Raw genomic sequence first — 14,025 nt, 5'->3', positions numbered from 1 at the left:
CTGGGTGGTCCAAGATCAATCTCGATGTCTTCAAATCTGTCATCACTTCCGGCACCTAGCATTCTAAATCCAAGGAAATTGTTTTCAGTGCCTTATAATTGAAAATTTGTCACTTTACTTATAGTTAGGTTTAGCATAATCCTTGGGGATGAACTTTTAAGTGAAGTTTCCTCAACAATAAAAATAAATAAGTAGAAGCTTTAAGAAGTAAATATTGATAGGGAAAGTGAAGATTAACATCAGCTAAGAGTATTCACAAGCTGCTTCTACCGATGCTCAGTTGGATGAAGAGTAAGTTTAAGATCAATGGCTAACGCTGCTTGTGCATCTTTGTTGGGGTTTCCTTCTGAAGCAAGCTTTAATACGATATCCGCCTTGTCGCAGGGACATTGACAACAGAGACGATGCCATTGTAGAAATTCGTCAGCGGCATTGTTTCCTAAAGACTATTGGAAGTTTGGGCTAACATGTTGTACACACTTCTATATATTCTAAAATCAATCGCCAACGGCATTGTTTCCTGAAGGCTCTCAGAAGTGGCAGCCGCGAAAGAGGAAACATAAGTATGAAATTGATTTTAGAATATATGAAAGTGTGTATAACGTGTCAGCCCAACTCAACCTGACTCATTTAAAACGAGCCCAATATAGTACATATATGTTTTGTTTGTGGAGTATTGGTACGTTCTACACAAAGATCTACAAAATCCAGTACATTTATGCTGAATTCAAATGATTCAAGTTGAGCTGGGCAATATGCTAGTGTACTTTAAGCACATAATTGACAAAGTGAAAATAAATTATATATTTAAAAGAAATAAATGTTTTAAATGAGTCAAGATGAGTTGAGCTGACACGTTGTACAAACCGAACTCTTTCATAGAGCCACTGCCGAGCTAGACATTTTCGCCATTGACCAGCACCACTGCGAAGCTGTTTCCCCGCTACTCCAAATCCCAGTTTTAGAAATTCTTCCATTGCCCCAGGAGCTTCCGAAGCATTCACACCGGGATGTCTAAGATCAATCCCGAGGTCTTCAAATTCGTCATCACTTTCGGCAATGCCTGTCTCAGCATTCCAAATCTAAAGAAATCATTTTCGGTGCCCTTTAATCGAAAGTTGTCACTTTACTTAAAGTGAGGCTTGGCATAGTTCCTCAGGATTAATTTTTAAGTGAAGTTTCGTCGACAATAAAAATAAATAAGCAAATGCTATAAAAAGTAAATATTATTACGGAAAGTGAAGACTAACATCCGCTAAGAGGATCCACAAGCTGCTTCTGCCGCCGCTCACTATGCCATTCGCCTTATCGCGAGGGACATCGAAAACAGAGATGGTGTCGTTGTAGAAAATCGTTAGCGACATTGTTTCCTGAAGACTCTCGGAAGCTACGCTGACAGGTTGTACACGCTTCTATATATTCTAAAATCAATGGTTAGCGGCATTGTTTCCTAAAGGCTCTCAAAAGTGGCAGCCGCGAAAGAGGAAACAGAAGTATGAAATTGATTTTAGAATATATAAAAATGTGTACGTGTTATCCCAGCTCAACTTGACTAATGTATAACAAGCCCAATAGTACATTTATGTTGTGTTTGTGGAATATTTGGGTACGTTCTACACCAAGATCTACAAAGTCTAGTATATTTGTGCTGAATTTAAATGAGTCAAGTTGAGCTGGGCAAGAAGCTAGTGTACTCATAATTGACAAAATGAAAATAAATTGTATATTTTAAAGAAATAAATGTTTTAAACGAGTTAGGTTGAGCTGGAACTCTTTCACAAAGCCACCATTAAGCTCAACTTCTTCGCCATGGACAAGCACCACCGCGATATTGCCTCCTCCTGCTCTAAATCCCAGTTGTAGAAATTCCTCCACCGCCCCAGAAGCTTCAGTCTTCCATCTTATCTCACTGGAGCAAATATGTTATCGAGCTGGGATCTCAAAGTAAGTGATTTTATACATAATTAGCGTTAAGATCGAGTGAAGCTCAACCAAATAGTCAGTTATGAAGTGGTTAGGAAGATATATTATGTTGCTATTCCTTGTTGTAATACTAATGACAAATTAGTGTGGGGAGCCTCAATGTCCGATGAGTTCACAATTAAGTCGGCTACTTGGTTACAAAATAGTACTTGTCAGCAATCGGTTGGACAAGTCTTTTTAATTACTGTTTACGAAAAAAAAATTAAACTTTAACTAAGAAATAAAAAAATTCAAAATTAACGAAATTAAAATGAATTCACGAAGCGAGGTACGATAATTGTACATCCAGGGACGAAATTTTACATCCTCTCCACCTTATAGAAATTTTGTCCCCCAAATATTCAGTGCCTATCACACTGCAAGTAGCTCAAATAATAACAATGCTACATAAGCATAACAAAAGACTTCAAACTAACAAAGTCATCCTCTTACGTTTAGTCTCATCTTAGCTACCCATGATGCTACCCAAATGTTTTCTCCAACGTTAAGGTAAAGGTACAAGGACCTAATTTCTAAGCTCTGATAATACTCAAAGTTGTCAAGCTTCAATTTTGAGTTACGTTCAGGATCGACACGTGACATAAGACTTTATCAGAATAACCACATAAAATGAAGCTAGATTCAATATTATTGTCATATTTTCTGATATTGTTTCAACAATAAGGTGGTATAAGATATATGATTCAAATTAATAGTTGGTAAGAATAGCATTATGAATAAGGTGTTGTTATTGTCGCCACTCCAAAAATCTCATTATACACTCCTCATAAATGTATTTTGCTTTCTAAATATAGAACATTTGAAGTGCACAATGAGATTTTTGTAGCATCGATAAAAGCTCCAAAGCATAATTATCGTATTGTCTGTTAAAAAAAAAAAAAAAAAACTAATTAGGGCAAACTTAAACCTGGTTCACTACAAGGTTAATAATGAGACAACACTTTATGTGCATTGCTCTAAAAATCCCTGCCTAGGCAGCTGACCACCGCCCCAATTAATCTCTAGGCGTTTGAAAATTAAGAAAGTACGCCTAGACATGCTTAGGCATCTGCCTAGCCCTCTTATACCCACCTAGGTCATGACTCTCACTTAGACAACAAATCAATAACTTTCATTTTGCATTTTAATTTTTCAATAAAATGTAAGAGACTTGTTAAATACTTGGATGAACACTCACTGTATGCTTGTTCCCCATGTTTGTAATATGTTCTAATACTTTATAATTTATGTCATTTTATTTTACTATTTATGTATCTCAATATCATTATATGTGGTTTTTAAGGATAAATAGGCACTTATTTATACAATATATAATAAATTTATTTAAATCCGACTAGGCGCTAGGCCCCAACTCGCCGCTCAACTAACGCCTAGTGTCTTTCAGAACCTTGTTTATGTGTTATGCAAGTTTCTAGGCAAGCTGAATTTAGAGACACTAATCTGTTGAAAGTCGAATGATGTTGTTGTAGAGTAGTCCTGAGTACACATAAAATAGAGCCCATGCATACAGTCAAATACAAAAGCTTGGCAGGTAACGGGTTTCACTTGGTTGTACCCTATGTCAAATACAAGTGTTGGCTACATTTGATGGTGTTATGGGGTTGCTGGGAATTTAGGTTTGGGAACTTTGATGATTAGGACCTCGCCAATGACTCAAAAGTTGATAGTTTTGTTGTTCAACAAAGTGAAGAAGATCATAGAAATTCAAAAAAGCGATACTAAGAGTCGAAAATCTTGGGTAAGAGATCATTAATTTGTCTATGAAAGTAATCATACCAAAATTTTGGGTACATGTCGATAGATGGAATTACTAATGTCTATCTATATTGTTTATAGATGTGTCTGTAAATTAAGACCTAGTAGTTATATGTTTAAGCTCAACAGTTTTACTTCACAGTTAGGCAAGAAAAGTTTGTACACCGAAGATTTTCCTTTGCAGACTTTTTAATATATCAAAAAAGAATAAGGTAGGATTTTGAGGGCTTACTTTGTAGGGTTGAACAAAAAGATAACACAACCTTGCCCGATCTTCACATCCATAAATTTTTTAATGAATGAATGATATTGGTTGGATTGATATGTTTGGCTTACCAATTCGACAGGTGCTTTCATCAGAAAAAGGGAAATAAATGTTATCATAATTGAAAACTTTAAACAAAATTGTCATCTATATATGGATAACACTTAATTATCCAAAAATTACAAACTATGATTCAGACAAAAAAACCTCCCTCCATGTTACTTCATCAATACCAAAATGAAGATTGGCGATCAAACTTTTTCTGCCCCTCCCTTCCCACATCAGACACACTCCTAAAGCCAACTTTCTCACCATGAGATCTACGAGGGCTAAGGTTAACCAACTTCGAGAACATTCCACTTATCAAATTACCATCCGGCGCCTTCTCATAAAACTCATCTTCATCATCATCTTCTGCATCACCTTCATCCCCAGATTCGAGCAGTGAACCCTTTTCTTCGATTGGAGGACAATCCCAAAGGTGTGATCCTTCACTATTTTCATTGGTTTCTAGGAAATTGGAAGCCTTATCATAGTCATTGCTGCGCAGTCCGCTCGGTGAATATCTTTCCATGGCTTCCAATTTTGTGGGAGATGGCTCATATGACCTACTTAGCTCATTGATATCATTCCATACAGAACTTGTGGTTGAAAAAGAGCCAAAGGATGTTCTTGAGGCTTCGGAGGCCGATGAAGAGAAAGAAGTTGCTGATGAAGGAGAAGCCGTTGCACTTCCAAATCCTTGGATTTCATTTGTTATTTTGAGAGCTTTTAAACGTGCTTCTCTTAGGATTTGTCCTCCTCCTAGCAAGTTAAGTATTTGGTCTGATTTCTTTTGCATGCTAACACCCCAATTGAATCTATCATGATAAAAAATTAAAATTAAAAGGTATAAAAAATCAAAAATTTAATATTTCAAAGAAATGAATATAGACTATATGAAATTACCCTTTATTATCTATGTATTTAAACGATCCAAGCTCTTGGATGACATAACTATCACGTTGAAATTCTTCAGCAAAATCTTCAGGGCCATGTGTTAGTAAGAACTCCAGAAGTATTAATGCTTTGTAGGATTGCCTCCACTCTTTCCAATCTAAGCTATATAACCTATATTATTTATTTTGTGCATATTAACCTTATATTAAACCAAGAAATTTTAGCATTAATATGCAATTTACAGTAGACACTTCTGGTTGATATAAGTTTAAACAAGAAGAAAATGATTACCTCCGATGCAGAATATCGACAATTCTCCAATAGTCATCCACGTCAAAGGAGGCATCAGCTATTTTAGTCATTGTCTTAGCATCAGGGCTATATGGATCATTATTTGTTGCTTCCTCAGCTAACCTTTATGACAAGATGGATCTCATGGCATGTTAGGGTTTATATTCGACAAAGGGGGCCGGGTTGGGAACAAATGAAATAACATAATAAAAAAGGTGCAAAGAGAAAAGTACTTACAATTCAGTTGGAGTAACATCAGTAAAAGTCAGCCTAGCAATTTTGTATTTCTCCTGTAGAAAATTAGATGCTTGCTTTTTGATATGGTTCAAAAACAAGGTTCCCATAGCTGCCAATAAGTTCTTAAAAATTTGTAACCATGAACCCTAGTTTGAAACCCTAAACTAATTGGTAAGTTTAATGCTTATGCGCAAAATTTTGGTAACAATAATCCAATCACTAATGTCTAGTACCCCATATTAGAGGATAATTGAGGCCTCAAACTCAGTTCCCTAAATGTTTAAATTAAACCGAAGGTTTCTTAGTTTATAAGAAAATTCATAAACTTTTTGAGATAGAGGAGATTAGTATAGGATCAACTATTTCATGGGAAGCCATGATTATAGCTCAAATAGTGGAGGACGGGTAGGGTACCCATTTTGAATGTGGGGGAAATTACAATTGACTAATATTGGAAATTTGACCGAATGTTACCCATAAATTTTTAACTATTTTGTTTTTAATTTTTCTGTTGAAAAATTATAAACTATATACATAATTATAGTTATAACCCAAACAAAATTCGTGCCTCGTTAGAGATTTCTAATTCTATCATTTTTCTATTTTTATTTTTATGTATAACTAAACTATTTCCCAAGTATTTTTTTAATTATTATTTGATTACATGCCATGTTTCACTTGCATGCAAATTCTAGTTTCAAATGATCCTATGACTGGCCATCATTAGAAACTTTGTTGATAGAGACTTAGATAAATCTAAGAGGATGACCAATCAATTAGATTTATTGAAACTAAGGTTAAAAACAATAAATAAACTAGTAAGGATGACGCATCAATAAAATTTTCTATAAACGAGCTATTTACAAGATTTATAAGCCGAACATAGTAAAGTTAAAACTTACTTGTTTCCTAAATGAGTCGAGCTCAAATTTGTTTTTTTTTTCTATTACAATCGAGGGGAACTCAAATTTGTTTATTTATATATATTAGAAGCAGAAATTGCAAGGAAATGGCCACGGACGAGGTTGTGTATGGTTTGGTGGGTGGCTATCGGGTAGGTGGAGATTTTTTTTTTTTTTATTATAGTACAAAAGATAACATTGTTACATTAAAGGTTAAGTTCAATGTTACATTAAAGGTTAAGTTCATAGACAGTTGTCAAAAAATTAGAAAACAAACACTGCATCATAAACAACAAACCCGCGGCCCCTAGTATTACCCTTATCTTCAATCCTAAATACTTTTTTTTTGAGAAAAAATACGATATACATTGAAGATTGAAATACTTACAAATGGAGGATAAGGTGCTTTCAGTGGGTTTCGATAAAAACCTTGCCAAGGTTTTCAACCCGATCGAAGGGAAAAAGAGCATCCCGCACCAAATTAGCTACTAGTACTATCCTCTAATAATAAACCCGATCGAAGGGAAAAAGAGCATCCCACACCAAATTAGCTACTAGTACTATCCTCTAATAATAAATCAGAAATTACATCAGGAGATTCTTCAAACCAGGAAATAGGGCGATCAACAGTGAGACTAAACCTCGCAAGGCGGTGAGCCACCTTATTCGTCTCTTTTCGACCAAATGTGATTTGCCATTGCTTGAAGTCCTGCAAGAGCCACGTAGTATCGTCGAACATATGTCCATATTGACCACTAAACGCTGCACCTGCATTTTGAATTGCAGAAGTCACTAACAATGCATCCCCTTCCACCTGAACTTGCTTCGTGACCCATCTGCGTAAGAAAACAACTGCTACCTCTGCATGCAGCGCTGATCTCATGTCGTCCTCCCTTCACCTGCGCTGCCAAAAACCGTCCCTCCGAGTTTCTCACTACCAACCCACAACCTGCAATTGACCCCTGCTCATCTAATGATGCATCAAAATTACATTTAAACCAACTAGAGGCCAGAGATTGCCATTTATTTATTCTATCCGAGGAAATATATGGTGCCACCTCATTCCATTTTTTATATTGCACCAACCAAGTTTGTGCTTTGATTTGTGTATCCAACGGATCCGCCTCAACCCCATTCCAAAGAAAATCATTGTGAACCTTCTAAATACTCCAAATAAGTGCCAATAGCAACTCAAATTGTCCTTGGACAAACTTTGCGCCATATACTCCAACCAACGTCCAAATCCCTCCTCAATTCGATAAAATGAACAAATTCCCAACGGACTTCCAAACCACACCGATGCCGCTCTAGGACACCATATTAGAGCATGTTCTATCGTCTCTTCCTTTTTATCACAAAACCCACAAGTATCCTCCATAATCGCCCATCTACTCTTCAAGTTCACTTTGGAAGGCAATGCATTCATAAACCCACGCCATACATAAATTTTCACTTTCCTTGTAACCTTAGCTCGCCACAAAGCTTTCTATAGGAATCGTGTGTTACGGAACACATAGGCTCATCACCACTCATCCTCGGACACGATCGAGCCACAAAGTATGCACTCTTAGTAGTGAACATGCCCTTAGGTTCCTTAGCCCACATCAAAGAACCGGCATGGTAGAATAAGCTCAAGGGTATACTCAAAATCAAATTCGCTTCCTCTTCCAAGAACCAACTTCAAACTAAATTAGAGTTCCATTGAACCCCATCATCCTCCAACATCAGTGATGTCATCGTGAGCTCTGGGGGCACCCCTACCAGTATGGGGCTAAGCACTTTGTAATAATGTTCTCATGGTAGCCAATTATCTCCCCATATATGAATTTGCAAGCCATCCCCCACCCTTCATTGCATACCTCGACAAATAATAGACCTAGATGCCACCACACTACGCCAACAGTAGGACAAGTTAGGTTTGACTGGAGCCAGTAAGAACTTAGAATTAGGCTAATACCGAGCTTTGAAAATTCTTGCCACAAGGGAATTAGGCTACTGTAATAATCTCCACCCTTGCTTCGCAAGCAAAGCAAGGTTAAACACATATAGGTCTTTAAATCCCAAACCACCTACACTTTTCGGCTAACACAATTGTTGCCATTTCACCCAATGTGTTCTCCATTTCCCTCATTCTCTTCCCCACCAAAACTGAGCCACCATTTGGTTTAGTTCATCACAAAATGACTTAGGGAGCAAAAAAGTATGCATCGTATATAATGGCATGACTTGAACAACCGCTTTTATCAAGATCTCTTTCCCCGCACTACTCAACAATGAACAACGCTTACCATTCAACTTTTCCACAGCCTATCTTTAATATAAGCAAATGTGTCTTTCTTGGACCTACCAATGAACATCGGTAAGCCAAAATATCAGTCGTGACACTCCACTCGTTCCATCTCTAGGCAATCTGCCAACAATTGTGCATCCAATTTCATAAGGCTCCGACTAAACGCCACACTGCTTTTGGTAAGATTGACCGCTTATCCAGATGCCCTTTCATATGTACGTAAGAGCTCCTTCACCTGCAAACACTCTTGCAAAAAACTCCTGGCAAAAATAAAGCTATCATCCGCAAATAGAAAATGGTGAACACTTGGTGCACCTTTGCATTCCTGGACCCCCTGAATTTGGCCTTGTGCTTCCTAGGAATCAAATAGAGCCGATAAACCATCCGTGCATAAAACAAAAAGGAACGGTGATAGCGGATCTCTTTGGCGGATTCCCCGTTTCGGATAAACTAATCCCACAAGCTCTCCATTCAATTTGAACGAGTAAGATACCGTAAACACACATTATTATCCATTATATCCATTCCTCCGCAAATCCCAACATTCTCATTATTTGCAATAAGAAACTCCATTCAATACAATCATAGGCTTTACTGATATCTAACTTCAACGCCATCACCCCATTCCACCCATTATTCTTCATATGCATATAATCTGCAATCTCCGAGGTTACCAAACAATTGTCAGAAATTAGCCTTCCCTGTATAAAAGCACTTTGAGATGGTGAAATAATTTCCAGAATAATGGCATTCAGCCGGTTAGTAAGAACCTTTGAACATATCTTGTAAATCACATTACAAAAACTAATTGGCCTAAGCGTCATTGCTAAGGGATCAACTTTCTTTGGAATCAATGTGACATGGGTATAGTTGATTTTTTTAAGCATATGACCCGATGAAAAAAATATGCCTAACCCCATCACACACATCTTGGCAGACCGTCTCCCAATACTTCTGATAAAAACCCGATGACTTAACATCAGGTCTTGGCACCTTAGTCGGGTGCATTTGAAACAACGCCTCTTTAATTTCATCATTGGATACCTGTCAAATAAGCTCCTGATTCATCTTAGCCGACATTTTGGGTGTCACTACCCGCATGATTTCCGACACATCCGTCTAACCCTGAGAATCAAACAATTTCGTGAAATAATCAACAATCACCATCTCCATACCCCTCTTAACTTCATGCCACACCCTGGCCTCATCATACAATCCCGACAAAGCATTCCTACATTGTCTTCGATTAGCCTTCTGGTGAAATTTTTTTGTATTTTGGTTTCCAAGTTTTAACCAATTTTCCTTGGTTGTATTTTGGTCTCCAAGTTTTAACCTATTTTCCTTGGACCTCTGCCTCCAGAACGCTTCTTCATGAACCAATAAAGCTTGCAACTGAGTGTTTAATTCATGTCATTGTGCAATTGTTGTTTCAGTAAAGGGCTTTCCATATAATGCATTCAATTTATCTTCTGTTTCTGAGATCTCCCCTAGAATTGACCCCTTCGTAGTTTTAGCCCAATTAGTCAACTGTAATCGTATATCTTCTTTGTGACTCAAAACATTGGTGAATCGTAGAACTCCGTTACCCAACCTTGTTTGACTGCCTTTACACGCCCCTCTTCCACCGACCACCCTTCCTTATATATAAAGAGTTTTTTTAATTTAGTTTTGGTTTTTGGCGTCCATTCAACCATTATAGGTATATCGTCCGACGAATTTGGTTTCAAATGATAAACTCGAAACCCCGAAAATACATTCACCCACTTTTGCGAAGCTACAACTCTGTCTAATCTTACTTTGATTCCCCAACACTTGGTAGTCACCCAAGTAACATATCCCAAATCTTGTAATTGGCAATTTGCAAGTGCATTCTGAAACCCTTCCATTTGGCATTCACTTCTTATATCACCTCATTCCTATTCCTCGGCATACAAAATCTCATTGAAAGCTCCCATGCAACACCATGATAAATTCGATTTCCAAAAGCAAACTCTATGATTTATGTCTATCCACCTCTGCCGAAAAACCATAAAAGAAAGTAAGTCTCCAGTGATTAGCATCGCCTATTTCTCCAACCTCCAAGTTAATATTATTTGACGAATACAATCTTAGCAACAAATTTGCCTCCTCTCTCCACATTGCACACAAATCCCCAGATTTTCCCGAACTTGGAATTGAAAACACAAAATCAAACTTCAACTGTGATTTTAACCCTTCCATACGCTCTTTCAAGCTTTTTGTTCTATGAAACTCAGTGAAGTAGACAAAGCACGCTTCTTTGCACCGGGATCAATCCTTTTTTCTTCATTCTCCCGCTGCCCTTTTTTTGCCAACTCTGATGGAACAAAACGACGAAGTTTAGATTGCCTCCTTTTATTCCTGCGACTAGCCTTTCCTCCCGAGCTATCACCATGCACAGATCCCATTCCAAAAATAAACGGGCTAAATTAAACGGTTCTGAATCAATGGACCGAGGAGACTCACCTCATGCTATCAAATCTTCCCCATTAACCCACTCGCCAAGGTTAAAGCAAATGTCTCATCACTATCTCTCTGTACCTTTGGACTTTCTCCCTCACCTCCCACACTTGGTTCAATCGCAGCCCCAAACAACCGCAATGGCTGCCTCATTTCTATCTCTAAACCTTCCCTTCTATCCTCCAACATATCCTGGTGTTGGCTACCTAATACCCTCAGCAAAAATTGTACCAATGCTAACTGATCTCCCCTATTTTCTGTCTCGTCTACGCCCTTATTCAAATCAGGAATTGGCAAATTACCTTGCCCCATTGCCCTTATCTCCATCAAATCTTCCCCGTCCACATCCATTGGAACATCCAACTCCTCTAACACCAGAGCCTTCATTACCTAACCACCCTTCCCATCCAATCCAAAAAGTCTTCCTAAGGGCCGACAATAATCTTAATCCAGCACATCCATTTGGAACCAACGACCATATGGTTTGGCCTTATCATCCAAAACTTTTCCTTCATAGCATTCACATTAGTCTTCAACATAGCCCATCATTCTGCAAAGAAAGCAAGTGAGAGGTAATTTCTCATATCTAGCATCAACTTGTATCTTCCTGCCATCCAGTTGTAAGTTCACAAACCTTCGTAACAAATTCCTCATGTCCAGTAGCACCCACAACCGAAGAATACTACTAAATAATTCATCCTTGCGACTTTGATCCGTGAAGATATACTTTCCCAAGAGATTCCCTAAAAATTTCCCCATATGTCGAGTCATGTAGCAGAGGGGTAACCCCTTAAATTGCACCCAAAATTCCTGAAACTGCAAAGGGATCCTAGCTAGGTATACAAACGTATCTGCCTCTCTAAGTAGCAACATGTATGCTTGTTACACAGCCATAGTCCTCCTCAAAGAATGGTCGTACGTTCCTGCATGTAATTAAATCCAAATCCTAAATACTATTCTTAAACGATATGTGCAGTTTTCGTGAAAAAGAAATAAACCATTCAGGCACAACACAAATATAACATTAATAAAGCAAATTTAAATAGAGTATCTTATTTCCAAAAAAAAAGAAGAGAGAAATAATGAAAGAAACAAATATTGTTTGCGTGTTCACTTGTTAGTTATACACTATTTGAATTTGTCAGCTGGTATATCAAATACACACAATAAATACTTTTTTGTGCAAGATGTAACTATGTACTGTTTGCGTGTTCACTTGTTAGTTATACACTATTCGAATTTGTCAACTGGTATATCAAATAAAATACACACAATAAATAATTCTTAGTAGTCAGTACTACTACTAAATGTGTTCATACCTATGCCATCTCACTTGTCAATGAGTGCAAACTATTGATAAGATAAGAGGAAGGTAGATTTAAGCGCTCAAATTATGTGGGTTATTAATTAAATATTTGTGGATTTTTAAAATTTTGGTAAATTATATTTTACGCTCTTAAGTTTGGGTGTATGTCACATCTTAAACTCAACTCTGCCGTAACATGATATTGTCCGTTTTGGGCCCCGGCCATGCCTTCACGGTTTTGTTTCTAGGAACTCATACAGAACTTCCTAGTGGATCACCCAACCTGGGAATGCTCTCGCCCGAACTCGCTTAACTTCAGAGTTCCGATGGAATCTAAAGCCAGTGAGTTCCCAAAAGGCCGGTAGAGTGGCTTTGATACCAAATTGTCACATCCCAGACTCGACTCCGCGATAGCATGATATTGTTCGCTTTGGGCCCTGGCCGCGCCTTCACGGTTTTGTTTCTGGGAACTCAGACGAGAACTTCCCAATGGGTCATCCATCCTAGGATTGCTCTTGCCCAATCTCGCTTAACTTCGGAGTTCCGATGGAATCCAAAGCCAGTGAGTTTCCAAAAGGCCTCATGATATAGGGAGGGGAGCATGTACGTATAAAGCACATCACCCCATCTTCATTGGTCGATATGAGATCTTACAGTGTAACTACAACCTCATAGAATATTTTTAAAAGCATTTCAATCCCATACATTTACTTACATTTTATTTCAATATCTTTCTATCAATTTTATTTTATTTTTTATTTCAATATCTTTAATGTGAAAGTTAACTGGGATTAGGTGAAACAGCACATGGCAAATGAATAGGTGTGCAGTGAGAATACACTATAGTTATGGTAGTGAGCAAAAATGCTCTCTAAAAAATTTATTAAATTTACTGTTAATGATGACATGACATATGTGGGTCCACATTTATGCTGAAGCAAAAAAATAACTAAATATTAAAATCAATTTAAAATATAATATTAAATTAAAAAAAAAAAGTCCACTTCCTTAACATATTCTCATAATAAACCTTTTGCTTCACATGAGTCACAATCTTGTTCTTGTGTTCTTCTTTGACACCGCATCTACTGCCTTCTGAATCATCTTAACATTTCTGGTCCAGTCCTACGCCAGTCACCACCATTACACAGATAATGGTGATGATGGATGGGTTGCTGGGCCACCTCTGTTTTTTTTTAATTAATTAATGTTATAAACTTTGTATTTAAGTATGATTGTGTAAATTCTAGATTAGATTTGATTCTAGTTATTCTTTCCTATTAGGACTTGTATTACTTGGAGGAGAAGGATTCTTCTCTCCCTTATTATTATAAATAAAGGTACTGCGTAGGGAGAATAACACATCCTCTACATAATCCTACAAACACATCTCTCTCCAGTCTCTCTCTCTGTTGTGCCCTTTCTCTCCCTTGTCAGTTAAATATAGGTCAAAACATTATCAGCACGCTCCTACGGCTGCGCTTAGGCATCTGACGTCGAAGTTTTCTGCATCAAACTAGTTCATCAATATTATCATGCAATCAGGTTCTTTCAAAACAACTTTTTTTATCTCGCTATT

At 37.5% G+C, this 14,025-nt stretch overlaps 1 protein-coding gene across 2 annotated transcripts; it reads right to left on the bottom strand.

Annotated features, from left to right (window-relative positions):
* Positions 1 to 4,132: 4,132 nt before the first annotated feature.
* On the bottom strand, positions 4,133 to 5,798 carry LOC103453466 (uncharacterized). Of its 2 annotated transcripts, XM_070810255.1 has the most exons (4): positions 5,471 to 5,794; positions 5,234 to 5,356; positions 4,952 to 5,113; positions 4,133 to 4,863 (listed from the first exon to the last, which is right to left on the bottom strand). In XM_070810255.1, the coding sequence occupies exons 1-4, from the start codon at positions 5,575 to 5,577 to the stop codon at positions 4,230 to 4,232; spliced, it is 1,026 nt and encodes a 341-aa protein (XP_070666356.1). In that variant the 5' UTR covers positions 5,578 to 5,794; the 3' UTR covers positions 4,133 to 4,229. The 2 variants fall into 2 exon arrangements, with proteins under 2 accessions (XP_070666356.1, XP_070666357.1); XM_070810256.1 differs by lacking the exon at positions 4,952 to 5,113 and having other exon boundaries at positions 5,471 to 5,798.
* Between the last annotated feature and the right edge of the window lie 8,227 nt (positions 5,799 to 14,025).

Source organism: Malus domestica, chromosome 13 (genome assembly GCF_042453785.1).
Source record: "Malus domestica chromosome 13, GDT2T_hap1".
In the NCBI taxonomy this organism is placed as follows: domain Eukaryota; kingdom Viridiplantae; phylum Streptophyta; class Magnoliopsida; order Rosales; family Rosaceae; genus Malus; species Malus domestica.
Note: the sequence above shows the minus strand (reverse complement) of the source record. Positions and strands in the feature narration are given on the sequence as shown.